This window comes from Lichenostomus cassidix, chromosome 9 (genome assembly GCF_008360975.1).
Source record: "Lichenostomus cassidix isolate B80296 chromosome 9, HeHo_3.0, whole genome shotgun sequence".
In the NCBI taxonomy this organism is placed as follows: Eukaryota; Metazoa; Chordata; class Aves; order Passeriformes; family Meliphagidae; genus Lichenostomus; species Lichenostomus cassidix.
Window position 1 is genome coordinate 22,198,032 of NC_139490.1, and position 27,908 is coordinate 22,225,939.

The 27,908-nt window shown below is 44.5% G+C and overlaps 1 protein-coding gene across 9 annotated transcripts in view; it reads left to right on the forward strand.

The window, feature by feature from the left end:
- The window catches only part of FARP2 (FERM, ARH/RhoGEF and pleckstrin domain protein 2), a 65,940-nt gene extending 40,164 nt beyond the window's left edge, over positions 1-25,776 (forward strand). For 3 of the 9 annotated variants that reach the window (XM_085069846.1, XM_085069847.1, XM_085069848.1), the window contains exons 14-28: positions 8,142-8,320; positions 10,877-10,966; positions 12,190-12,323; positions 13,217-13,298; positions 14,158-14,395; positions 15,203-15,333; positions 16,123-16,191; positions 16,576-16,665; positions 17,033-17,053; positions 17,324-17,406; positions 18,364-18,482; positions 19,228-19,391; positions 21,922-22,029; positions 22,794-22,945; positions 24,104-25,776. In XM_085069846.1, the coding sequence (XP_084925972.1) occupies positions 8,142-8,320; positions 10,877-10,966; positions 12,190-12,323; positions 13,217-13,298; positions 14,158-14,395; positions 15,203-15,333; positions 16,123-16,191; positions 16,576-16,665; positions 17,033-17,053; positions 17,324-17,406; positions 18,364-18,482; positions 19,228-19,391; positions 21,922-22,029; positions 22,794-22,945; positions 24,104-24,191 (1,748 nt within the window). In that variant the 3' untranslated portion in view covers positions 24,192-25,776. Of the gene's footprint in view, positions 1-8,141; positions 8,321-10,876; positions 10,967-12,189; positions 12,324-13,216; positions 13,299-14,157; positions 14,396-15,202; positions 15,334-16,122; positions 16,192-16,575; positions 16,666-17,032; positions 17,054-17,323; positions 17,407-18,363; positions 18,483-19,227; positions 19,392-21,207; positions 21,348-21,921; positions 22,030-22,793; positions 22,946-24,103 lie in introns of those variants that run through there. The other 6 variants (XR_014854134.1, XR_014854135.1, XM_085069850.1 and 3 more) reach the window with 6 other exon arrangements.
- Positions 25,777-27,908: the final 2,132 nt, after the last annotated feature.

A 27,908-nucleotide genomic window follows, 5' to 3' on the forward strand; every position in this document is an offset into this window, starting at 1 on the left:
AACTTTATGATCAATATTACTGATACCAGTTTAAATGTGGTCTTGATATATCATTAAAGACCTTCACTGTTTATTCAAAAATTTAAAAAATACTATTATTTCTCAAAATTCTGCTAAGTAAAACTTTGATGGAATACTTCTCGACATGAGGTAGAACACAAGGAGGTGAAACACTTCCTTTAGTCACCCATTTCTTCCAGTTTAGTTTTACCAAGGTATAACTATTCTTCGCAATGCTTGCTTTTATCTTGTGTTTGAGTGGAATCTCTGTTGTCCCATGAGAAACCTGTCCCCTTTGCCAGCAGCATAGAAAGACAAAGCCCATTTGGAACAAAGTATTAGCTCAGACCTCCAGTAAAGTGCCACAAGGTGCTCTTTTTTTATCTTTTTTTATATGTTACTTCTATTTTATTTCTTTCCTGTGGAATGTGTGTTCTGGCTCTCTGTGGGACTTTATTCAGGCCTGTGGAGATGATGTTGTGGGTGTGTGGTGTGACATTTTGAAACAGGCCTTGGAGGAGGTCTGCAGTGGTGTACAGAGCTGGTGCCTTTTTAGGTGGTTGGTCTGATTTCTCTCAAAATAAACTACATTATGTAGCCTAAGGAAGAAAGAGAAAACCAGCAAAAAGACAGAATTCTGTCTGCAAACTCTGTAAGAGATGATAGCATCAGAGACAAAGATGTAGAGAAAGGCTGTTGATGTCTTTAATCTTTTAAAAAAAGAATCAGGATTCAGCTATTATGTGTAACTGTGGCTGCTGCTGTTTCATTCCTGTGCCTCAACCATAAACATTCCCTTAAATGTTTTAGAATAGTTTAATATGGGAATAAATCTAACTAAATTCTCTCAGTTTTTGAAAGATCCTGGGAAAAAGCTGCATGTATTTTCAATGAACAGACTTGCCAATTTGCCTTCTTGCACCAAAGTTAGTTTGAAAAGGCATCTTCAATGTTTTTCTTGTATTTTGCAGCCATGCAGATCTTTTATTGGCAGTTCTAAATCTTAGGGATTTTTTTCTTTTTTAAAGAAAGCAATAAGATTCATAGTGTAGTGCCCCTTTGTTTTCTAAAGGAATGGTGTGACTAAGATTTCAATCCTCTAGCTTATGACAAGTTGTGTGGATCCATAGGTGATGATGAGGTAAGGGGAGCTTTGTCCCTGGTACAGATCTGTCTAGATGAACGTTTTAGTTACAGAATGAGAGCTCAGAACTGCTGTTGTGGTCCTGCTAGTTCTGTCTGTGCTCTGGCTGACTGATAGCATGAAGCTGTCATGGCTTCCTTCTGTGCTTCACTTGATTTCCAAAGCCCTATGGCTTCTGAAGATACCTTTGCTTGCTGAGTTGTGTTGTTTTGTTCAAGGTTTCCCAGACAGACAGAAAAGAGCAGAAAATTTAGTTCATAAGTTGAGTTTTTATTATAGCAAGAAAACTGTGAGCAAAGGCTCTTCATCATTTCCTTCAGAGACATAAGTTCAGATTTACTTTCCAGTAGAGATGGAGAGAAAGCCAGCTGCCCTCAAGGAAATGCGACAGCTCAGACCTTCTCAGGCAGCTCGAGCACCATGTGTGGGTTATTTCAGTGCAGTGGAGCTATCCTCTTCTCCCCTGGCTGTCTCCTGAGGTGGCAGGAGAAGGTGAGAGAAGGAATGTCTTTCCCTGCTCTGTCCCCTTCATTTACTTTTGGGTAGCATGAGGGAAGTGGTGAACTGGAGGGCAGCGTGGTGTGTCCTGAGTCCTGGCGACGCCACTTAACTTCCAGCATTATTCCCTGTGTATTGTTCTATTTTCTTGTTACAGTGTTGATACTAAAGCTTAGTTGCTGGTACTGATCCCTGTTTGTTTTCTGAGTACACGAGTTCTTTCATGAAGATGAGCAGTGAGCTGGCAGTGTGAGAGCCAGGAGCCTCACAGACCCTAGGCAGTGACTGCTGCTGCGGGAACCACATGGCATAGAAAACAGGGGAAATTCTTTAGGAAAAATGAGGATATCGAGGAGATCTTTGTTGAGTATTGCATGCAAGAAAGAAGCATTTGAGGAGCTGAGGTAGAGCAGATAAAACCTGGGTGTAAACTTTGTGAGTCTGTGGACAGTGAGTGGTTGGTTGTCTCCCTGCTCCTCCCTACATGCACCTCTGCAGGTGCATTCTTGCACATCTGCTTTCCTCCCCTGCTGCGTGGGAAGCTGGGGGACACACACAGGTACTAGCATTTCTAGCCATTGCACAGATTTTAGTGCTCTGTTTTTCCAGCAGGAGAAGCCCAGGGGTTTCCAGGTGTGTTCTCCTGCTCTACACAGTGCACCCAGCAGCTGTTGCAGCGCTGGCTCAGCACAGGTAGCATCCCGGGACCATCACTGCTGCTCCACAGCAAAGCAGGGCTGTTTTCCATCTTTCCATGCTCTCTGTTCTGTTGCAGCAAACACATGCAGATGTAGGATGTATGCCAGCATTATGGCTTTTCCCAGTGAGTCAGGCTGGTGGGCTTAGCTCTCTGTGCTGCTCAACTGAACATTGCCCTGTGACTAAAACACCAATATGGGTGTTTTCAGTGAGCAATTTAATCCCCACCTGTACTTCTCTATGTGTGTACTTAAATCCCTTCTTAAATGCTTAAACACATTCATTAAATGTAAAATGCTACATCAGAGCATTTTTGATCATCTTCTATGCAGTTAATGAAACTTAATTTGCACAAAACATAGGTCATGGAATATTCTCTGACCTATCTGCCTCCTGGTTAAGCTTTGTTAAATTTACTAACCTGTGTTATCTATTGTGCATAGACTTTGTAATTTTAAAGTACTCATTCATTAGTAAAGTAATACATGCTGTATATTCCCAGAACCTGCCATATTATATCTTAGGGTGGAATAGGGCAATATATCAATCTACTCTCAACTTTCACTTTAATTTCCAGTGAATTTCAGAGTTGCTGAATGATCTGGATAATACCAAGTATTGATCTCCTTTTTCCTGTGCTTATTTGTATTGTGGTCATAGGTGATTTTGTTTAAGGGATTTTTGTTTTGGTTTTTTGATGGCTTGGTTGTGGTTTGTTGTTGGGTATTTTTATTGCTTTTTTTTTTTTATTTTGGTGGTGGTAGATTTTGTCTAGTTGCAAGTCTTGGTAGGGGTAAGATTTTTGTGAAGACACTAATAAAATTTGTTATAATTTCATGCTTTTTGGTGCAAACCTGTCGGTAAGTCATTCCCATTATTGTCATTTTGCAAAATGTAGTAAGCCATAATTACTCAGTACTGATGGATGAATGAGTGTTATCACAGGTCTCAATATAGTCCTTTAGCTGTCATTGCCTGTCATTTTTAGGGGCTCTTACACCTCACTTGTCACAAGTGCTGTGTGTATATATATGCCTGTAAATATACATTGTCTGTCTGAAGATGGGGAGACTTTACAGTTCCAAAGGCATCATAAAATCCACTTAATTTATTACCTGCCCATGGGCTCCCATAGGATTACTCCAGGGGCTGAACTGAAGGTTTGGAGGTTCAAATTTGGAACAAGATTAATTGAACCTGGTCTGTGGGAGGGTGTTCTTGTGCCTTTTCCAAAGTCATAATATTCCTCAGTTGCTGGAGACACAGAATTGCCATTTATCGGTACATACAGGGGTACGTGTGCCTTGGCTAGAGGGACTCCCCAGTTCCTTAGGTGCTACTCTTGCCAGGAAAGGATTACATTCAAACAAAGAGAGCTGGAATTTTTTAATTGATCTCTTGAATTTTATCTTTTATATGGTAAATGTTAATTGAATTATATGTTGGGGTTTTGAGTATCTTTGTGTCTGTTCAGATTGCCAATTATGAACCTACAGATTTGTACTAATTCATAATTTTAATTGTTTATGCAATAAAACAAGGAAAACTTTGATATAAATGACAACATGGGCTTTTTAGCTTTATTTTCATTACCCTTATCTTTGAAATAGAATAAATATTTGTTCTCCTAGGCAAGGCATCTTATAGTTTTATTCCCAGCTTTCTCCAGGCAGTTTTCCCCCTGTACCCCTTCGTTGAAAATAGAGCACAGTAGGCAAACACTGGTGTGTGGGTTTCAAATTCCTGCTTTGTGCAGATCTTTTGCTTGGGATACAACTGGGGCTAGAAGCTCATATTTCTTTGCAGGAATTACATTTATTGTGGAGACCTTTTCTTTTAAATTGGATATGTCCCTTGATCTCTCTGTTTTTATTGGAAGATTGTCCTTTTTTGCAAGCATAGCACGTGGAGGCAATTGCATGTTTTCTAGTTGACAGGTTCTCCTTCAGGTGTCTGTGCCCAATGTTTAGGTAAATCCTCTTCCCTGCAAACAGCTTTTACAAGGTGGAAAGGTGGCAAAAGAAGGGTGGTTGTTTTGGATTGTGTCAGCTGTTTAATGGGTGTCGTCATAAAACTGGGGTCAACCTTAGGATTCTGATAGTCCCACATGTAGGTGTGACTTCACAGATACACAGCACTGTGCTATAAATGTGCTTTAATGTTTCACATGACCTGTACCTGTAGTAGGATAAAAAAGAGATCTTTGAATTTAAAGTCTCTTATTTATTAGTAGGCTTTTTAGGCTCTTAGGTGACTTTCAAGATTCTCTATCTCCCGGCTATTTCTCATCATTTTAAAGGGAAGATTTGCAGGGGGAAAATCTGCTAGTTGTGATGTTTTGCAATATGGAAGATAGGGAAAATATCATCCAGGATTTTACTTGTAGTACATCAGCTTGCTAATGACTTCACTCTAGAAATAATACTTTCACCCTAGAAATAATCATTTGGTCAGTGCATGTGATGGGTTCAGCAGGGCGTTGGGCAGAAGGGAGGCTCTGGGCAGGTTCCCATTGTCCTCTGATCTGCCTCTTCAGGGCTTTAGCCTGAAAACAGCCTTGCCTTTTGAATTAGTAGTAATAGCAATGACGTAATTATAAAGTTGTATCTTTAAAGGTTTTCTGTGAAATGCAAGAGACACTCCGTTTGATAAGGAGCCATTGCTGGCATTTGACCCTCACATAGCTTTTGTCCATCCCATAATGCTCTGTATTATCGGGATACTATTTTAGTTGTCTGTCTTTGAATTATTTTAAGCATCCAGGCATAACGCTTACAGACCATGTACTGTTTGTTTTGGCTGACCAATCAATTTAGATTGAAGAATGGAAATACCTGCTGAAAAAATAACTGGGAAGTGATGCCAAAATGTTTTATTGATTAGTTTTTATTTCAATTGCGTGCATGCTGGTCTTTATGAAATTGTGGGTTTGTTTGCTTAAGGTTAGATGTTTCTAACTACATAGTGTAATTAAAAAGTATTAGTATACTTAAAGATCTTTGAGTATGTGGGATATTGCACCAGGCTGATGCATTTTTGAATGTTGCCTTAAGTGCATTTGTGTGTGATGTGGAGGCAGAAATTTGTTGTGTACAGGATGCAGCTATATCTTATAGTCTGAGCTACAGCATTGAATTCCCATGTCATTGCATGCAGGCCTGGCTTGTGCTCACAGCATTTACAGACACCATTTTGGGATGTTTCTGTGACTTACTTGTAAAGAACAAATTTCCACTTCATGCAGAACATTGAAACCCAGAAACATCCCTCTGAAAGAATAATTCCTTTTAATATAACTGTAGGATGCTGCCTGTGGGGAAGGAAAGACCTTGGAGCACCAGGGTTTGATGTCAAAGGGAATCATTCACATATTTTGATCTTCACATCAACATTTCTACCTAATCAGGAGTTTTCTACATTGAACAGCAGTTGAAATGGCTTCTCCCTTTACCATCCTTCTCTGTGAGAATGAGGAATTGCTGTATATCCTACCTGCTTGCCTGGACTCCTCCTGTGCTGCTCTGGTGGAGAAGCTTTGGGTTATGAGAATGAAAACTTCAGTCCTCCCTTGTAATATCATCTGCCAAGACACACCATCACACAGAGCTTAGATCAAATATTTAATGAAGCAAATGTTAGCCAAAAAGCTAACCTGAGCTTCTCTGTGACTTCTTGTAGCCTCTTCTAGGAAAAAAAAAAAAAAGGGGAAGTGTGGGGACAAGAGGGAATGGCTTTAAGCTGAAGGAGGGTAGTTTTAGATGGAGTAAATTCTTCCTTGTGAGGGTGATGAGGCCCTGGCACAGGCTGCCCAGAGAAGCTGTGGCTGCCCCTGGATCCCTGGAAGTGTCCAAGGCCAGGCTGGACAGGGCTTGGAGCAACCTGGGATAGTGGAAGGTGTCCCTGAACATGGCAAGAGGTGGGACTGGATGAGGTTTAAGGTCCCTTCCTACCCAAACTGTTCTGTGATTCTGTGAATGTGCCTCTCATTCCCATCAGTCACTGGCTTTGGGCAGAAGTTCTTGCTTTCGGATTCAGTGTTTGAAATTAATACTGGCCATCTTCTGTTGGAGGAGATAAAGGTAGAACAACCCAACTTAAAAAGCAGGGTGGTTTGTAGCAAATTCTATCCCATTTGCTCCCCCTTTTTCTGGGCATTCAGGCTGTCTGGAAGCAATTCAAGTTACAGATTCTGGAATTTTTTGCTACTTCATGTTAAATTCCGAGAACTTAAAGAAGTTCCTCGCCCCTGCAAGCTCATGTGTTTGGAAGTTTTTTTTTTCAGCATTCCTGGCATGTAAAAGCAAACTTGAATCCTGTGCCTGGATAGGTGAAACAAATACCAAGCAGTGTTGCTTTCCTGGGGTGATATTAAAATCAATGTGAATGGACAAAATGCTCAGGGAGAAGCAAAAATCTACTCCAGAATTGGTGCTGGACTAGTGTATGAATAGTTAACTCCGCAGCCTGGATGATCTGAATCTCTTCCAGGTGACCGAGTGCAGCACTGTTTAGCTTCCTGCGTTTGTCCATGTGGAATTACAGGCTGGGGCTGCCTCGCCCTGGGTGTGCTTTCCAAGCCTGAGCAGCTGGGAATCGAAAGCTCCCAACTCCTCCTCCAGCACCCGTGACGGTGTGAGGACGTGCTGGATATCTGTGAGGGCTGATTTTTTTTTTTAAAGCCTTTTGTGATGATTTCTATGTAGGCTGGGAAATTATGATTTGGCAGTTTGGGGTTGGCTGTTGATTTCCCCATTTGTCTTGGGGCAGGTGATTTAGCACTTGTGACACAGCAAATCCTGCTGGGGAGGTTTGGGAGGGGCTTTGAGCTGTAGATTTTTAAGTGCTGATACTGGTTTAGTTGCCTGATCTGAGAAAACTCATTTGTTTATCACAGGGAAGGTCAGAAAAATAGTATGTGAGGTTAGGAGGAATGCTGTGGGCATAGTGTGTTTGTCACCTTCCTTTGGTCCAAGAAAGCTGATCGAATGGTCATTTTCAGCCCTGAAGGGTGTCTGCATGCTGAAAAGAGGAGGCTTAAATTCACTGTGATGTGTCAGAAATCTCTAAAGGGTCCACAAATTAAATAATAATTCTTTTTTTAAAAAGGACATGTAATAATCTAAAACAACGAAGTACCTGTTGCTTCTAACGGGTTTAGCTGTGGGTTGTGTCCATCCAGTTAATACTCAGTGCTGCAAAATTGTTTTCCTTGGGATTATTCTGCTTGTATGCTTAGAAGAGCCAGGAATGAACTTCCTTCCATGCCCCCTCTTTGTATAGCAATAGGCTTTCCTTTCTGTTTGGACAAGTTTTGGAGATACCCTGATTTCTGAATGTATTTCTAACATACTTTGTCTTCTGGAGTGGCAAGTCATGGAATAATTTATCCTAGCTTTTTCCTGTATTGAAAAGTAATTCTTATATTGAAAAGTAAAAATTAAAAGCTGTATTCTTGTCCCTGCAGTATAACCCTGGGTTGTGAACTGTGCTGCTACTCAGCAAAACTTTTTCCTCGACAATAAGCATTTATCCTTCCCTTAACTGCAGTTGGTGCAGTGTCTGTCCTAACTGCACTGCTATAAAACCTCTATGATGCAGGAAATGCTCCCTTTGCTCTGAGATACACTCTGAAATCTTTGTATCTATATACCTTTTTGCTCTTTTTCTTTTGCCTTTTTTTAAATAATATGAGATTGCAATTCTGCTTTGCTGTAACAGTGGATAATCACCTTAGTTGCACTATCTTTGAAATAATTTTCTCTCCTTTTCCACTCCATTTTCTTGTTGTCTTCCCACCCAGGCCTCCCCGTGGATCACTCCCAGCTCTCCTCCCTTGTGCTGAAGAGTCCCCTAGGCTTGACCCCAGCCTTTCAGGTGAACTTGAATGCAGTGACCCACGGCTCATCCCCTCTGCTGAGCCCTGTCCTGAGCGACGCCGGCGGGGCCAGGATAGAAGAGGATGACGAAATGAAACGGAAGGTAAGATCATGGTGGAGCTGGGAAATGAAGGTGCCGTGTGGGAGCTGTGTTGGGCATTGAAGGTGTGAGGTGGGAGCTCTGTTGGACACTGAAGGTGCCAGGTGAGGGGCTTGTGCTTGCTGAATGCTGATTGTGTTTTATTATGTGGTGGCTGAAGTGCTGCAGGTTGGTCAGGTGTGTTGTGCTGCTGTGGCAGAAGTGCCCAGTGCCCTCCTGGCATCTTCTTGTGTATTCTTGTCATGGCCACTGTGGCCACCTCCCCCTGTTTTAGTAGGAAAAGTGTGTCATGGAACTGTGTTCAAAATCCACCTGTTGTACCCCAGAATGGCAGTGAGTTTGGGTAGGACATTGGGAAAAGGTTTTTCACCCCAAGGTTGATCCCTGGAACAGGTTCCCTAGGGAAGTGATCACAACACCAAGCCTAACAAAGATCAAGGAGTATCTGGATGATGCTCCTAGTCATATGGTTTATTTTCAGGTGGATCTGCAAGGAGCAGAGAGTTGGACACAATGGTCCTCAGAGGTCCTTATTTGTTAATGTATAAGGTGTGTGCTTCCTGGGTTCCTTCCCATGCGATCTCGCCATGGTCTCATTGATCCATCTCATCATGCATTGCTCTTCCAGGTCATGCTTTCTGATCATAACAGGACCTTTAGAGGGGTCCTGAGGGGGTGTTCCCCTTGAACTGTGGAGGACCTGAGCTTAGTGTGAATTCTCTCACACCCATTTCATCATTAATTTCTCATCACACTCATTGGTCAGCAGAGCTGGCTGTGTTGTTGAAGCTGTCTTCTCCATGGCTGACCCTTCTGTCTGCAGAGAGGTGGGCAGTGCTTTGGCCTTGTGGAAGGTTGATTCTCACTTCGTGGAAAGAGTAGGACAAAAATGCCCCTGATTTTTGCAGGTGCAGTGAGTCTCTAAGCAGGAACAACTTTGGGTTTTCAAGATGTGCTTATGTTTAGGTTCTGCTCTATGCCTGGGTTGCTTTCTTTCTGCCCACCAGTGAGCACTTTAACCAGGGATTTCCCCACATGATGTGGGGTTTTCCTCACCCCCATGTAGACCTCAGGATTTGCTGCATTTCTTCCAGTAGGATAGAGAAGTCCACCTAACAGTAGAGTTCCATGACCATTTTTCTGGAAGGCTCTTTGCTCTCCTTGCCCTGCTTGCAGAGAGGTTTGGTGACTCTTTGGTGCTTGAGAAGGATCCAGGACTTTCCATTACAGTGCCAGGAAGGCTCCACTATCCAAACTCAGTTCCATATGGGATCAGTGGCCCACACTGGGATCTAAAGCTTTCCATACAGCCTCAAAGAAGAACCCACCTTGTGTGATCTTTGCTCCTGCTCTTCTGCTTGCCCTATCCAGTGTATCTCTGCCAGGATCAGGATCCTCAGGCAGGAAGGTCACAGGCTCCTGCTCTTTGGTGTCTTTACCATGTTCTTGGGCACCTCCAGGCACTTCTGTGATGCTGTTGAGAAACACCCATGGGATGGATGTGGTGTGAGTAAGTGCTTGCCAGAGGGAGGAAGGTTTAACTGGTAACTGGGAGCTGAGCTGCAGACAACCCACCCAACTGGCAGCTTCCCTGTCTCATTTAGACTTTATGAGGTGGAGTTTATAGCTTTGGCTGATCACTCTTCCATTAGTTTCCATAGTTATTTTAAAAATAATTCCTTTCATTTATCCTTATAGCTTGGAAATAATGAGCAGACGCTCTGTTAGCTGACTTAGACGTGAAGCCCAACCCTTTCTGCCACATTCTGCAAGGTCTAGTGTTTTGGCAGCTTGTGTTCTCATTCAGGCTGAAATTAATTTATAAAAGTGAGGCTTGTTAGAAGGGAATTTTTTTTTATTCTATTGATCTTAAGCTTGATCAACTCCTGAGCGTTCCAAGGCTTTAATGTCTATTCAGAGACATTGTCTTAAGTGAAACTGACCCAGGAGGAAACCAATGTTAAATTGGTTAAATTTAACTAAGTTAAATTTCACAGGAGCTTTACAGCTTTATTGTACAAGGAAAAAGTAGTCTTACAATATCTGTCTGACCAGAGCTCTGGTTTGAAGGTGATGCTGCTGTAGTTCCACCTACTTGGTTAGAGGAGTGTTAAAAACCTAGGAACCTTGGAATAACTGTTTCCATGTTTTTGTGAAGTGCTCCCTTGATTTGAAATGGAAGTACATGCAATGGAAGTGTCCAAGGCATGGTTGGACAGGGCTTGGAGCACCCTGGTGTGGTGGAAGGTGTCCCTGCCATGGCAGGGGGTTGGAATGAGATCAGCTTTAAGGTCCCTTCCTACCAACCTAAACCACCAGTGATTCTGTGATAATTGACATATAATTGATATTAATTTTTAATACTCTTGAAATAGAAGGAATATTTTATTAGTAAAGTCTGTATTTGGGAATGTGATACGGAACAAAGAGATGTCCTGTTAGTAATGAGCTGCTCCATTTGCACCCAAATGGGGAAGTGGATGTTAGGTTTGAGCTTATGCCTAGTAACAAATAGAGGTTTGTATTTCAGTTGTTTTTGATGTCTGTGTGTCCTTTCAGCGCTTCCCCACCGACAAGGCATACTTCATAGCAAAGGAGATCCTTGCCACAGAACGGACCTATTTAAAAGACCTGGAGGTTATCACAGTGGTAAGGGGGTTTGACTTTATTTTTTTTTCCTTTTTTAAACAGATTTGTAATTGTTAGGTTGGAAAAATTTGGAATTTCTTCCTGTGAAATAGCATAATCCATTAGCTAAGTAGCTGTTTCCTTCCTTGTTCCATAGCTCCTTCTGTGGTGGAGCAGATACCTTCTCTGGACTTCCATCATTTGCCCCAGCAGCTACAGCCTGTGCCATCCTGATGACTTAGGCAAACTTTTGCTCTGAAAACTGTTGTGAACAGGGACAGCCTAAAAATGTTTTTCATTCAGTTTGAGTGATTGCTGCCAGCTCTGCTTATAATCTGGTCATCTTCTCTGCAGTTTTCCTTGGGAAGCTTTTAGCCTTGTGCCTTTGGATCTGAGAGCAGATGACAATTGCAAAGGGCATCAAACCTGTGGGGGTTTGAAGAATTTTGTCTTGTTTTGTTGCTTCCCTTTCTTCCTCCTACTTTCACTCAGAATAGTAAAGTAAGTCCTGGTTTGGAGGGCAGCATGAACTTCCAGCTGTGTTTCTAAAAGATGTTTTTTCGGTCATGAACTCCATGTCTGAGCACTGGGACTGTTGCCTTTCTCTAGGCTGTTGTTTTAATCTCCTCAAAGAAAAGCTTGAGTCCCTTAATGCTGTGCGGCCTCAGTTGAGGTGTTCTCTGCAAGCTCATTGAGCACCATCTCACTCCAATTCCTCCTACAGGCTTCCCAGCACTTCTCCTAAAAGATGGGGGAATCCCTGGCATCTCAGAGGATTTTTGTAATATCCCCATCCCTGCCAGAAAGCTGGGAACCGGCAGCGATAAAGTGTGGAATGTGACCTGCAACGAGATGTCTTCAGCTGAGTAACTTGCACAGGGCTCCAGGTGTATGAGAGCAGTTGTATCTGCGTGGAAGTGGCAGCAGTGGTGTGGCAGCAGCTGGGGCAGCCACTGGGTAACTGACTGTCACTCAGCTGTCCCCAACCATCCCATCATTGCATTCAGAAACAAGCTTGTGCCCAGAGCCAGCCATGTGCGTCATCTTGCTAATATTTGGCAAGGAAAAAAATACCATCTTTTCATTTTTCACAAATTATGTCTTCCCTAAATGTTTCTTCTTCCTTCCTGCTGTTTCCCTGTGCATACTTTCTCCTCATCCATCACTGCAGGAGCAGGAATTTTCATACTAACAACAAATTTCTGAAATACAGAGATTGATGGGAATTTCTGGTTTTCTGGCAGTGGTTCCGCAGTGCTGTCATCAAGGAGAATGCCATGCCAGAGGGCCTGATGACACTGCTCTTCTCCAACATAGACCCCATCTATGAGTTCCATCGAGGCTTTCTGAAAGAGATTGAACAAAGGCTCTCACTCTGGTAAGCCTTTTTCTACATCTTCATGTCAAAACCAGACTATGATTGGTATTTCTGCATTAATAGAAGCAAGGAAAAGTCTTTTATGAAATGAAAGGTATTAAAAAAGTGCTAAGTATGTTGTGCAAAGCCCATTTTTCAAGCTTTGCCTTGTATATAATATCTTGTAGTTGTATGACTTGTGCACCAGACTAAGGGTTTTGTAATCACGGAATCACTTAGGTTGGAAAACACCCTTAAGATCATCAAGTCCAATTGTTGATATAATTTGATAGTTTCCCTCAAGCCTTAGAAAAAAGAAGGAACCCCAGATCAAGAACATAATGTGTGTATTTTTTCCACACCTTCCAGTTAATGAATCTCCAGGTGAAAATCTAGGAAACATTTTTGTAATTAAGATGATAGTTTGGTTCTTGCAATGCAGTTTATTTCACAGATCATGTTTTCAGTCTTTTAATCTTTGTTTTTCTCCTGACCTGACATGCTATATATTACAATATAACTACCTTTCAAAAGGAGGTGTTAACATAAACAAAGTATGAACAAAAATTAATTCACAAAATCACGTGAGGTGATTTGACATTTGATATGACATTTATTTGATTGACAAATGATATGACATTTATTTGGAGGTCTGAATCGTAAAACTCTCAAATAGACTTTCACACAAGTTCCTTTCTAGTCCTTTCTCAGTTTTCTAAGTATGGCTTTGTGTTTGCTGTTTTGTGCAGCTTCCATATTTAGTGTACCAAGTTTTCAATCTCAACAGTGAAATAGGAGTGTCAAGTGGCTAAAGATTATGTCTGGAATTACAGGGGAAGATGGAGGGAGAAAATAGACATTTCTTGATCCCTCATGTATGTTGCTTTCTCAATTCCTCCTTCTGTGTGTTCCAGGGAAGGCAGAACCAATGCTCACGTGAAAGGAGATTACCAACGCATTGGAGATGTGATGCTCAGGAACATGCGTGCTCTGAAGGTAGATACAGGGTTAGAGACATGAAATTTGGGGTTATTGAGGGGTGTTTTTTCTTTGTTTTGTCAATGATCACAGCTCAGGGTTAATATTTCCATTAATCACAGAATCCCAGGGTGGTTTGGGTTGGAAGGACCTTAAAGCCCATCTCATCCCACCCCCTGCCATGGACAGGGACACCTTCCACTGCCCCAGGTTGCTCCAAACCCTGTCCAACCTGGCCTTGGACACTGCCAGGGATCCAGGGGCAGCCACAGCTTCTCTGGGCACCCTGTGCCCGGACCTTACCACCCTCACAGGGAAGAATTTCTCTCCAATATCCCATCTAAACCTATTCTATTTCAGTCAGTCTTAAAGTAACTTGCAAACAATTATTGTTGATAAGCAATTTAAAAAGAAAATGTAGTAAAATAATTGCAGGAAGACTTTGTATCACCATTGCTTATTTAGCCACCTTCATTTACCTTGAGAAAAGGTGATGGTTGGTTATTCAGCAGAAAACAAAGGAAAATTATTTGTTTAGCTCCCCTATTGAGACCTTGATGCATAAGGTTATTTAATTAAAAATATATGTATTTTTTAAAAGCAGGATAGTTTCTTCTGAAATGAAGTCAACTTTATTTGGAGCAGAGTGCCTTTGTCGAAGAGTTACATTAGTGCTGTAGTAGTAATTATTTAATTAAAACCAGTGGCCTGAATGGGAGTGCAGGAGGGTGAGACTATTTCAACTACCAGCATCTGGTATTCCCAGCAGGCCATAGTGACACCTATTTCGACCTTGCCTGGGAGCTGCCTGCCACTTTCTTTAATTATGAAAGACTGTTTTCCTTTGATCCAAATAACTTTTTATCTGATTCCCCAGGAGTTCACCAGTTACCTCCAAAAGCATGACGAGGTCCTGACGGAACTGGAGAAAGCAACCAAGCGCCTCAAGAAGCTGGAGATGGTTTATAAGGAGTTTGAGCTGCAGAAGGTTTGCTACCTGCCCCTCAACACCTTTCTGCTCAAACCCATCCAGAGACTGATGCACTACAAGCTGATCCTGGGGAGGTTGTGCAAACACTACACAGCAGAGCACCGGGACTTTGCCGACTGCCGGAGTGAGTGAGCACCATGCACGTCCTGCTGGCAGCACCCCTTCCCATGGACATCCAAAATTCTGGGAAGACAAGAATTAGAGAATCACAGAATGCCAGAATGGTTTGGGTTGAAAGGGACCTTTAAACTCCTCTCATGCCCCCGTCTGCCATGGACAGGGATACCTTCTACTAGACCAGGGTGCTCAGAGCCCTGTCCAACCTGGCCTTGAACGCTTACATTCAGTCATGTTCAGTTCTGTCCACAAATGCAATGTAAGTGCCTTTCTCTTCCTGGCATTCCAGGAAGTGGTTTTCTCATGATGGATCCCAATGTTTCAACCAAAGCTGGAAAATTAGCCCTTTTCTTGTCTCCTTTTTCAGCAGGAAAAAAAAAAAGTATTTTTTTTTACGAACTCTTTGTCATTTAGATATAAAAATGTGACCAAAAAACGCTTGTTTTGTAGCATCAGAAGTGTGTGTAGTAAATTCCATTGATGACAAAGTAATTTTTGGCAGAAATAGTTGAGTTTGATTTTCTTCATTTACTTTCAGCTGGTTTTTGTTTAAGCAAAATCTGAGATCCACAACGATCTCCAGAAGCATAGGAAATGCTAGGAAGTCACTTGTTAGTCTCTATTTACCCTCCTCTGAAATACACTTAAGTTGGCAGTTGGACTGGGTGATTGTTGTAGGTCCCTTCCATCTGAACTATTCTGTTCTAAAATCAGCTCTAAATTTCAGATCTAAGTTTCAGATTCAATTTTCCAGGGGTGAAATGGGTGGCCTGGGTTGCTCTGCTCTGATCCCTTTGGTCTGTTCTCCATACAGATGCACTGAAGGAAGTCACAGAAATGACATCACAGCTGCAGCACAGCCTCATCCGCCTGGAAAACTTCCAGAAGCTCACAGAGCTGCAGCACGACCTGATTGGCATAGACAATCTCACAGCACCTGGCAGGGTAAATGCCTCTGCTTAGTTTTTAGAGCCTTTATTGGTTTTATTTCCAAGGAAGTGCCTTTGAAGCATGGATTTGCCATCGCTGCCCCTCTGGTCTGTGGGACAGCTGTAAAGGCTTCATGTAACTGTCTCTTAGTGAATCCCATGATGATAGGACCATTACCTTGGTGGTATTCTGAGGAATAGATGAGAAATGCTTCAGCTTAAACTCTGCTTGCAGTTTCATGTTTCCAGTGCAGACACTGGGTGTACTGGGGTATGGTGCTGTGTGTGTGAGTGGGAACTGGTGTGTCGTACTGCAAACCCACTCCCAGCTCTGTTTGTGTCTGCCTGGTGCAGCCTCAGAGAAGGTAGGGATGGTGAGAGCCACAGCACTGGGCTAAACTGCTGTGGGTGCCTCAGTATTACAGGAGTTTGTGCAGTTCCTGCCTGGTTTTTTGTTTCTTTGTTTTTGATAGATGTACTGGGCATAAATACAGGAGCATCGCATGTGCTTTGGGGATGCTATGGCAGTCACTGCAGTGGGATGTAAGTGTGATAGGTGAACTGATGGTGTCCAACAGGAATTCTGCTCCTTTCCCTTCTCTTCCTTCACTGATTCAAATGTTGGCTGCAGCAAGGAGCTGATTCATGTAATAAAAAAGGAAGGAAAATGTCATCGGGCCTCTAAGAAATCTGTTAGTGATCATTGCTGGGCACCAATCAACATCTGTGTACTCTGGGATGAAAATGAAATTCCCTCGAGTCAGGAAAGATCAAACATTGTCTGACTTTTTCTTTTCCACTGCAGGAGTTTATCCGGGAAGGTTGCTTGTACAAGCTCACTAAGAAGGGCTTACAGCAGCGGATGTTCTTTCTGGTGGGTGTTGCTTCTGACTTTTATAAAAACAAAGTCTTCAAGATAAAGTTGTTGGGAAAGTGTGTTTTCATGTGCTTGTGTTGAAAATCATCACTTGAGACTGAATAAGTGATGTTTTAAGAGGACGTGACTGTGGCATTACTCTCTGGTCAGCTTGGCTCCTTAGCAGCACAGAGTTTTAACAGAATTTTAAAATTTAATTTCCTCTCTTAAAAGTAAACAAAAAACAGATTTTAAGGGTAGTTGGCCAAACTGACTGAGCAATGGCATTTTTCATGCATCTACAGTGGCCTTTAAACATCAGATTTTTAAGGAGATGTCAAAAAATCCTTGGCCCTGCCTGCTGCTTTCAGAACACTGATTGTTCTCTTCCTGCTTTTCCAGTTCTCAGATATGTTACTGTACACAAGCAAAGGGGTCACAGGGACAAATCAGTTCAAAATCCACGGACACCTCTCTCTGCATGGCATGCTGGTAAGTGGTTCCATGTTGCATCACAGGGTTAATGAAATGGCTTTGCCTAAGACAGGTTGAGGAATTCCTTCAGGGCACAAGGACCAAAGCCACAGACTGCTCCAAGGCTGGTCTCAGCAGCAGTTGGACCTTGGTGTGTGTCAAACAGAGCTTTATCAGATGAGCCTGTTCCTTCCACATTAGCAAAACAGCTGGAGCACACCCTCTTGTCCATTCACTCTCACACTGCTTTGAGAGGCTCATCTGGAAACAGGGATTGATTTATCCTGGTGTTTTGCTGTCCTGCTCACTCTATGGCATATAACCAATCCTCCTGCCTCCCCACTCCTTTTCTAACAGGATTGTTCTTTCTGTCTTTGATTTGCAGCTGATAGTGCTCGACCCTCCGGTGAGTAATGAGCCAAATCTGCTCCAAGCCCTTCCTTTCCTTGCCCTGTTGGAAGTGGTTTTGTGCTCCTGCAGTAGAAACACACCATAGTTTTTCAAATAGAGCCAAAATAGACTTGAAAGTAGGTGGTATTCATCAAAGAGTTGCTGTTCTGTACCTCCTGCAGCCAGATTGGAATCCTGTTTGACTCCAATCCCAGCCACCACAGGACAGTTTCAGTGTTTATTGGTGATTGAGCACTGATGAGGAAAATCTTTTCTTTTCCTGCAGGTGGAGGAGAGTGAGAATGAATGGTCTGTCCCACACTGCTTCACTATCTATTCTGCACAGAAAACCATCGTGGTGGCAGCCAGGTAATCCTAGTTTTCCTCAGCTGCGTAAATTTCAACCTTAAATAATGGGGTTTTTTACTGCCTGGTGATCTGTTCTTGAAAAATACCACTACAGTATATAAATCAGGTGTGTAATGGCAGAGGAGCCAATACATTTGGTATGCAGATGTGTTTTCTTGAATTCCAAACTAACACCTGAAAATGTAATTGTTTAAAAATCAACCATTTCTCAGCAGCTATGAGTCATAAGGTGCTTAAAAGATTCTTAAATTTTGAAAAATAAATATAATTTTTACCTTGTCATGACTTCAAAATAGCTTAATAGCTTTAAAATAGCTTACCTGTCAAAAGTAAAAATTGCTGCTGGGCTTAGACCATGTGTGGAAAGCTAAATTAAAAGCTTTCAGAAGAAAGAGATGGTTACCAAAACAAAGAAATGTTGTGGCTTTGTCTAAAGCCAAACCTTGCACTGTTGCACACCTGTGGATAGAGATACACCTTGAAGGGCTGTGCAGCTCTCACCCTGCAGTGGATCCTGTGAGGGTGAAGGAAATCTCTTCCTGTGCTCTGGGTTTTACTGGCTTGAGATGTCAGGTGCATCCCAAATGTCCTTTAAAAGATGGGCTGTGCTTTGGGATGCTATTTATCCTTTAAAAAAATCATGGCTCATATCTCCCATCTCCAGAATTCCTCTCCTGACCCACCCCCAGCTGTCTGTTCCTTTTATTTGCTGTAAAGTCCAAGTGTTTAATTGTTAATTCAGTCTTGTTTCGAGGCTTGAATATAGAGGTGAAGGCTGTATGAAGTCAGTTTCCTCTCTGGAAAACTCCTGCTTTGGAGGAATTCTAATTTTGTTTTTATTTATCTCATGGAAAGACACTGTCCCTTGTTTTGGGCAGTGACCTGTGCTTTCAGCACAGGGGCACTCAGTCACTGTTCTGGGCTGGTGGATCCTCATTCCCACTGCTTCCCTTCCAGTACCCGCCTGGAGATGGGCAAGTGGATGGAAGACCTAAATGTGGCAATTGAAATGGCCAAGAAATCTACTGAGAAATCCGAGATGCTTCTGGAAAACTCTGTGTGCAACCGCTCCAACAGTAAGTGGTGCTCCTGCCCCCTTGTGCTATCCTTTCTGCTTTTCCTTTTGTGAGTTTGATGGCATAAATGAAGTATTTTTATAATTAATATGATGATGGAGAGTTAATTGGGTTTTGATTTTAATCAAAAGAGATATGCTTGTCTTCCTAGACTGATGTTCAAGGTAGCTTTAAATGCAGCAGAAATGCTCCCAATACAGGTCCTTATTCATCTCTTACATAGATTTTTCTCAATTTAGCCATATGGTGAATTTTTGTTGTCCAAAATGTGCTGTCTCTGGAGGTCAGCTTTTACAGCCCAGTATTCCTGTGCCTGTCTAGTGGTGTTATGGCTGAGGTGAAACATGGAATTACCTTTCTTGGAGCCCTCTGTCCTGTTCCTTGACTCAAGATTAAGCTGGGCATTTTTATTTGTTTGACACAGCACTGACTCAAACCATTCTGTGATCTTATTGTAGTGGAAGGTGTCCCTGCCCATGGCAGGGAGTTGGAACCAGATGAGCTTTAAGGTCACTTCAAACCCAAACCATCCTTTGGTCCTGAGTCAGCTGCCCCAAGTAAAACTGAGTAATGAAATCCAGATTGATGTGTTAGAGTGGTCAGAGGAGCTGTGTAACCAGTTCAACTCTACATATTTAAAACTGCACCATGGCAAGAGAAAACCTCCTTTCTCAGGAATCCCAGCTCCTCTTGCTTTCACCATTGCACAGTTTTCTTAAACCACTACCCAATTCTCCTCCCCCAGGATCCTCTGATGAGGTCTCTGTAGAACAGGAGTCCGAAGATGACATTCACTCCTCTCGTAGCTCCTTGGACAGGCAGAGTCACCACCGTGCCAACACAACCATGCACGTGTGTTGGTACCGCAACACCAGCGTCTCCATGACCGACCACAGTGTGGCCGTCGAGGTACCGAGGGCGAGCGCTCGCCTCACTGTCCATCCTGCCTGGGCAGGTTTTGTGGCCAGGGAGAGCATGGGCCATCCAACACCACTGCATGCCTGTCCCCTCTGTCCCTGTCTGTGTGTCTGTACTCATGCTCTGCTCTCCATGCAGCAGGGACCAAAGCAGGGAAAGTTTAAAGGAAATGCAGGATGTCCTAGGACTGAATCGCTGCTTTGGGTTTTGTCCTCCTTGCTGGAGGACTGGCCACCCCCTGTGCTGGGCACTGCTGATGTGTCTCAAATCCTGGGGTCAGTTTTGGGCCCCTCATGACAAGAAGGACATTGAGGGGCTGGAGCATGTCCAGAGAATGACAGTGGAGCACCAGGAGCAGCTGAGGGGGCTCAGCCTGGAGAAAAGGAGGCTGAAGGGGACTCTTCTGGCTCCCTAGGAGGGCTTCCTCTCCTCTCAGGAGGCTGAAGCCAGATGGGGGTTAGGCTCTGCTCCCAGGAAACAGGGACAGAATGAGAGGAAAGGGCCTTAAACTGCATCAGGGGAGGTTTAGATTGGGTATTGAAATATTTCTTCACTGACAGAGTGATTAAGTATTTGAATGGGCTGCTCAAGGCCATGGTAGGGCCACTGTCCCTGGAAATGTTCAGAGAATATGTGGATGTGGCACTTTGCTCTATGTTTCAGTGGGATTTGGTCAAAGGTTGGTTGATGATTTTGGAGGTCTTTTGCAACCTTAATGGTTCTATGATTGTAAATGCCCTATCCATGATATTTTCCTTTAGAGATTGACTGTGCTGTACTGAGTGCTGGTTGGCTGCTGTACTGCACCCAGAATTTAGAAGAGGGAAATCAGTTGGAATTCTCTGCACTTCCCTGGCTGGCAGGACTGAGCAGCCAAATGTCTTTTCACAGCACCATCATTTCATGCTGAGCAGAGGTGTTCATTATGTGCCCACTGAGGTGTTCAAGGCCAGGTTGGATGGGGGTCTGAGCAGCCTGGTCTAGTGGAAGGTGTCCCTGGCAGGGGGTGGAACCAGATGAGCTTTAAGGCTCCTTTGAACCCAAACCTGTCCAGGATTCTATGAGCTGCTGGTACCTGTGGTGCTGCTGTTACTCACAGTGCAAGGCAGCACTGGTGGCACATTTGGGTTCTGAATCCTGGAGATTTTGAGACAGATCAGTTTAGCACTCCTTTCACTGCTTGCACCAAGTCTATGGTTTCACTTTAGGCAGCAGTTTAGCAGAGTGGGACACCTTCCTGGAGGCTGGCATGTTTGGAAGACTTCCAGAAGTGGGAATTACCCTAAATACCATGGAGAGAAAAAGAAGGTCACTGACTAGACAAAAGCAATGGGGCAAGGGACTGCAGCATGTGTCTGTGCCTGCCTGTCCTGCTCTGCTCGAGGCACTTGTTTAAAAGGAGTTAAAAGTTTGGGCACTGGAGCTCCTGCATTTTTCTGATATAGAGACCATGTGGATCAGCTTGGTAAGGGAAGTGCTATAGATGGGACCTGGGCTTGAAGTCCAGACACTGGGCCCTTGTGCTGGCTTCTGTTGTGGTTTCTGTTGGAGGGGACAGGCCTTTCCCTGCTGTCACCTTGGGAAAGACACCATCTCCCAGTTCTGTGCCCGGATAACCAGCCCACCTTGCTACAGGTTCTGGGATTGAATGTATGAGTTCTTGCACTCCTTCTGACTCCGATCTGTTCCATGTTCTAACACCGTCATTTTTTCACAATCCATTTTCCTTTGACAGCCACCTCTCTTGCGTAACTCCTCTCACCCTAACATTCTGTTTTTCTCTTTCTCTCCCCCTTTCTCTGCTCAGTTTTCTGCTCTCTTGCTGTTTCTCCAGAGCTTCCTCCTCGCTATTTGCTGGGCCAGGCCCAACGGCCCAACACAATCACCCATGTTTGTTGGTACCGGAACCAGAGCCTATCCCTGTCTGATTACTTGTGCATGATCCAGGTAAAGATGCCTCTCACGTGTTGTGCTGGTGGGGAGGAGCATGGGATGCCCAGGAAAATGTCCTGCTTCCTAACTGCTCACGTGAGGATGCTCATCCTCAGAGGCAGAGTTGTACCATTGCCTTGTTGAGACAGGATTTCTTCCTGTTTATGCCTCACAAAATGGTTGTCTCTGGAAATCTGACATGTATCCTTTTACTCAAATTACAAAATCCATGTGCTGTCATTCCATGCCATGGGTTTCCTTATCCCTTTGGCTGACTCCAAGGCAGTGGTGTTCCCCTTCCATGCCGGCTTGGCTTTGTGTAGCTGCCACGTGTTGTTTATCTCCCAGCTCTGCCATCCTCTGCTTCCTGTCCTGCTTTATTTCCCTTCTCACACAGTGTGTTCCATGAGGGTTTTCTGCATGTAAGAAAGGGTGGCTGAAAGGGATGGGCCCTGGTGGCTGATGGGCCCTGGTGGCTGTCACCATACCTGGGAGGCCTTTTACACCAGGGAGCAAGTGTTGGGCTGTTCACCTGCAGCAGGATGGCAACCTGTGGTTTCATGGGAGTCGTCTTTTCCTTCTGTGCCAGAACCAGCTCTCTGGGTATTTGCTGAGGAAGTTCAAGAACAGCAATGGCTGGCAGAAGCTGTGGGTTGTCTTCACCAATTTCTGCTTGTTCTTCTACAAGACACACCAGGTGAGCAGGAGTAGGTGAGGGGATGATGGTTGGGGTGACCTGGGGATCCTTAGCTTTCAGCTCCAGGGGAAACTCACTGCTGTTTGAAGGAGAGTAACGAGTGGAAAAGGAGGTAGTTCATAATGAAAGTGCTCTCTGAAAGGCTATGAGCACTTCTTGTGGAACTTAATCAGGATTTCCTGTTCTGGTGGTTCTGACCTTCTGTGAGTGAGGGGGAAATGTCTCCTCATGCAGTGACTGAAGAATGTGAGGAACCCAGCAGCTTTTGGACCTCCTTTGCCCACTTCTCTCCCCTCTGGGCTTCAGCTCATCCTGACAGGCTCCAGGAATTTTTCTGTCCATGGTGCATTCAGCACCTGCTTGATAATGAACCGTGGTGTAGCACAATCTTTTCATCTTAATAACCCAATAAACTGTTTATTAACCCAGTAACTAGGTTATTCTGGCTTCTTGCCTTGAAGACACATTTCTTTTGTGAGGGTTACTTTACTTTTTTTTGTCAGATCTGTGCTTGAAGTTCCATAGAAAGGGTGCAGAGAGGGAGGAAGGAGCCCAGGAAGCAGAAATGGGTAGAGGAGCAGAAGCTAATAATTATAAAATAAGTGAAGGGAGCTGGGGGAAGGTTTAATTATAAGCTGTTGGTGACCTTGCAGAAGAGTCCTCCTGTTGTCTGCTGAACAAGAGTGCACAGCCCTTACCTGTGGTACAGGGGCTGCATGGCAGGGATGCATTGCACTAAGGGCTGTGCTCTTGGGCTTTTTCAGGATGATTATCCCTTGGCCAGCCTCCCACTGCTTGGTTACACGGTCAGCTGCCCTGCGGAGGCAGATGGGATTCAGAAGGATTATGTCTTCAAGCTGCAGTTCAAGTCCCACGTGTATTTCTTCAGGGCTGAGAGCAAATACACCTTTGAGAGGTAATTTTCTGTTTTCTCTGTCTTGGTGTATAAGCTGCTCTTAACTCAGTGGTTGGTCATCCCATCCTCTCTTTCCTCCTAGTCTGAGTGATCTTCCAGCATGTTCTCAGGAATAACATTCCTTTCCTTTCCTTTCCCCACTGATGGTGTTGGAGATTCTCCTCTGCCAGAACCCTCCTCTCTGTGTGGGGGAGCTGGGGATACACCTAGAGCCATGAGCTGGACTTTGTGCCAGGAGTCTGGGGCTTCCTTGGAGTCATGGAGGCATGTGGGAGGAAGGGCTGTGGGGTACCCAGCCCCACCAGCTCTTTGGGAATCAGATTTCCACGTCCTGGAAAGGGTTTTTTTGTTTTTGTCTTTTATCTTCAATCTTTGGAAGCATAAGTTATAACACAAGGCTGAGAGCAACAAGTGCAGGCCTCCTTTTCACTTGGCTGGTTTCTCTGTAATTACATTTTATTATTATTCTCTATGATTACAGTTATTTGCTCTCAGGGGCTTCTGCAGAGGGTCCAAACTGTGTGAAATGTACCACATACAGGACTTTGCTGCTGTGTTAACTGTGGAGAACCCTTGCACTGAGGGTCCTGCTGTGCAGGGTTGTATTGGTTGTTTTAGAATGTGGTTTTACTGAGGTGTCACATGTCCCCCTTCCTTGGGAGAGCGTCACAGACTTGTGAACAGCTTGGCTATCAGCTACCTGAGCCATGAGTTGTACTCTTTAAATGTACTGGGCTCATGTAGTGATCTTAAGGGGAAAATGTCTAATTCACAATGGGTTTGTCTTGCTTTTTTCACTGTGGCTTTGCTTTTTCTCAACATGAGCAAGGCTGTTACCTATTCCCTAATTTATTGTTAAGAAAAGCAATAATTGTTGTCAGTTTGTCATCCTTGATAACACCAAGAACACAGTGAGCTCTCATGGGAGTTCTCTGGAGGTCAGAGCACTGTAGACCTGTTACTTGGACAGACAACCATGTTCTGCAGGGTATTTACCACATCTCAAGCTGTTCATTTGAAGAGTTCATTTCCCAGAAGGCTTTTAAAAGAAAGAAAATTATTGTTTCGGGATGTTTGGGAAAGGGGTGCAGCTCATAACCAAAGGACAAGATTATCTGTGAGTGAGGGCTAAGCATTTCTCGTGTGTTTTCTTGGCAGGTGGATGGAGGTGATCAAAAGAGCCACCAGCTCTCCAACCAGGTCGAGCCTGCTGCTTCCCAAGGAGAAGGACAGCCACACAGAGTGACGTGGGGCAGAGCTGGATCTCTGCTGGCAACACCAACGGAAGAGGCAGGTGGGAACAGGAGTCTCTGGAGTTGATAAAGCAAAGAGCCAGGAGGCTCGTTTCCCCCAGTATGGAAAGTGGGAGTGAGGGGGCTGCAGACAGGAATCACATCCATTCCCCATGGTATGGAAGAGGGTCAAGTCTGTTCCAGCTGAACCTGCTTAGAGAGAACCCAATAACAGCACTGCTCCAGTGTGCACACATCATGGTTCTTGTTCCATTGGACCTGTACAGCAACACCTTGACCTGCCCTGAAGGCAGGTACCACCTTGTTTGTACATTTTGACTGGATGATCAGCACACCTGGGAGAAAACCAGCAGCTTCCAGTGGTGCAGTTGGCTGGCAGCAGTGGGTGCCAGGGCTTGCTGGCTCCCAGACATCCCCTGCTCTATGGGGTTGGCAGCACAACCCGTCCTGCTGCTGTCAACATCAACCCGCTGGCACAGCTGTCTCAGACTAATGGGAACACAGTGTGTTGGCTTCCCCACAGGTCATTCTGAACAGCCACTGCAGCTCTCCAAGAACAGCTCTCCTCCTCAGGAGCTGCCACGGCAGCAGTTTCCAGGGAAGCAGGAGGATGGAGTCTCTGCTGAGCTGTCGAGGTGTTGGTGTATTGTGGATAGGTGCTGGGGGGTGCATGGTTTGTCCTCTGAACTCAATCACTATTCTCATATCACAGCTCCAGTTTCTTTATCCTGTAGTAGGAGTTAAGTAAGGCATGGGATGGCAAACACTCTCCACTCTGGTGTGGGTGATGTTTTCAAGGCATTTAAGCACTGTAGGAGAACAAGCCTCTGAAAGTCACTGTTGCTTATGCTTTTGTCATGCAAAGACTTCAGAAAATCCCTAATCTTATATTTCAGTTTGGGGTGGGATCCATCTTCTGTTTCTCATGAAGGTGTAAAAGTCACTGGATTCCAGATGGAGTATTAGTGTGGACTCGATTAAATTTCTGTATCAAATCTGAAATGTTTGCAGCTTGTTCTCTTTTGTAAAGCTGTCACCTTTGGGTGCCTCCACGGAAGGACTGACATATGCTAAGTGCCACAAGATGCTGTTGGACGTGGCTTTGATGGGCTGTGCTGACTTTGATTTTAATATAAATCATAGAAAAGTGTTTGTGTACTAACAGAAGGAACAATGCAGTGGTGCAGTGAAAGCAAAAGGAAAGTGTTGCATGTTGTGAGGATGGAGGAATGTGGAGATCCCTGTGACAATGGGAAGGATATTGGAGCACTGACAATGAGCACGAGTGTTCAGTTATGGTCTCAAGCATATGTGGGATGAGGACTGAAGGGAGGGGGAATCCAGAGGGATTTTCTTGCTTGGCATTTGCATCCTAGAGTGAGTGAGTGCAGATCCAGCCTGTGCCACTGCTGTCACAAAGACCATTGTCCCATCTAAGTTAAATGTACTTAATTTATTAGCGTCTTCATTTATTATTTTTTTAATTACCTGTTGTAGGTGTATCCATGTGGATTGATTAGACATGTTATACTGTGGCTGAATATGACTGTTCAAAGTAAATAGCATCTTGGTATAAAACTCTCTCAGCCTCTTATTCCTGAGCTCACCCTCCCTATTCCTGGTCCCATGTTCAGGTTGTTCAGTAGTTTTCCATGACTCTGGATCTCAGCTCACCCTGTGCCAAGCGCTCTCCATGCAGTCAGGATGGTGTGGAGGAGGTGGCAGAGCTGCCTTTGTGCAGCCTGAGTGCCACTTACCCCACAGTGAGCAGGAGTCTTTCCTGAAGGTCTGGTGAGTGAATGATCCTTTAGTTGCTTCTGTGCTGAGCCTGCAGCTCAGCATCTCCTGTGTTGAAGATGCAAGTGCTGAGATGGGGTCTCTAAACCTGGAGCCTCTGGAAGGACAGCAGGCAGCAAAAAGTCCCTTCTTGGTTTGAGAATACTGAGCTCAAATGTCTCTGCATTTAAAGTGCAGGACCTCAGGCTAGAAAAGCCAAAAACTTTGCTATTCCTAGCAGAACTGCAGCTGCCTTACCTCAGTGAACTTTAAAAATGGTGAGGGTTTCAGTGGTATATCAGTTTTGTGAAGTATTTTATTTTTCCAGAACTCTCCAGGAGTATTTTTGTCTGAACGATGAGCATGAGCAGTTTCTTTAACAGGAGCATGAGGCAAGATCAGGATTAAAATGGGTCCTTACCCTTTAGTTCCTTGCTAAGGTGTATCTAAGGGGGAAGATGCAGTTGGGACCACATGGCTTAATAGTCATGGTCTTGCTATTTCAAAGACCATCCAGTTCCACTCCCTCTGTCCCTTTTCCCACCATGGGCAGGGACACCTTCCACTAGCCCAGGGTGCTTCAAGCCCCATCCAGCCTGGTCTTGGACACTTCCAGGGATCCAGGGGCAGCCACAGCGTCTCTGGACAACCTGTGCCAGGGCCTCACACCGTAAAAAGGAAGAATTTCTTCCTAACCTACCTAACCCTGCCCTGTCAGTGTGAAGCCATTCTGCCTTGTCACCCTGGAGCCTTCTCTTCTCCTGGCTGAACAACCCCTACACTACTAGTTTTCCTTCATGCGACCTTCATCCAGGATAACGCAGTCCTGCTGCCCTGCTTAAGAAACTGGACTTTGTTCAGCAACTCCTGACATATTTAATGCAACAGAGCTGTTCTGGTGACCACTCCCTTCTCCCCTCCCAGCCATAGCAGTGATTCTGTCACACCAGCAAAGTCACCTCCCTGTTTCACAGCTCAGCACAGCTTGAGCTCTGCAGAAGCAGCAGCAGGCACAGGCACAAGGTGCTGCATGCTTGGTCCTGCCCACACCACAGCTGGGCTAGTGGAGCCAAGTGTCTGAGCACTGGGGAGACATGAACTGTCAGACATTCATTTTTATAAGGCATCAGTCACCACTCCAATTACAAGCTGCACCTACCCACACAGCTCTGCATCTTCCCTTGGTGCATCAAACCTGTGCTTCTGTACTCCAGCTGCAGGTGAGGTCAGTTCATCACCAAATGTTCTGGCAACAGCCTGCTGAGCTGAGCATGTGGCATTTAGCAAAATTCCCCTCAAAAAGCACAGTCAGAAGTGCATTTATCAGTGTTGCTTCTTGGCTCTAAGGGAGAAAGAGGTGAGGAGCACTGCAGAGTTGGTCACAGCCTCAGCTTTGTCTTCAAAGTTCTGTTCCTGCCCAGGGAAAGACAGTCACAAGGGTTTAAACCTGTCCCTGAGATCACACAATCTCAGGGATGTCTGGTCCAACCCCTGCTCATGTAGGGCCACATCTGTGCAGTGGATCATCCCCAAAGATGGAGACTCCACCACCTCCCTGGGAAACCTGTGCCAGGGTTAGGGCCTCCTCCCAACTGCACAGTGAGACAGAGGAAGGCAGAGATACCCTGTTGCCAGTCGAGCCTGAGTCTGAAGATAATGCAGATAATGAACAAACTTCAGCAAGAAACTGCAGTGCAGAATCCTCCAGTGCACAGCTATACCTTTGCCAACAGCGTGTGCTTCCTGCAGTGCCAGCAGAAAGGACTGATGTGCCTGCAGCACACAGTAATCCTTGCACACAAAGTATTTAGTTCTGTCTCTGGGGTCTCTGTTATAGAGTCATGAGGAAGATGCAGGGACAGACCTAGAAGAACGCAGAGAAAAGCAGCTGGAACCAATCCATTTCCCCTAATAACACAGTTACACCAGCCTCA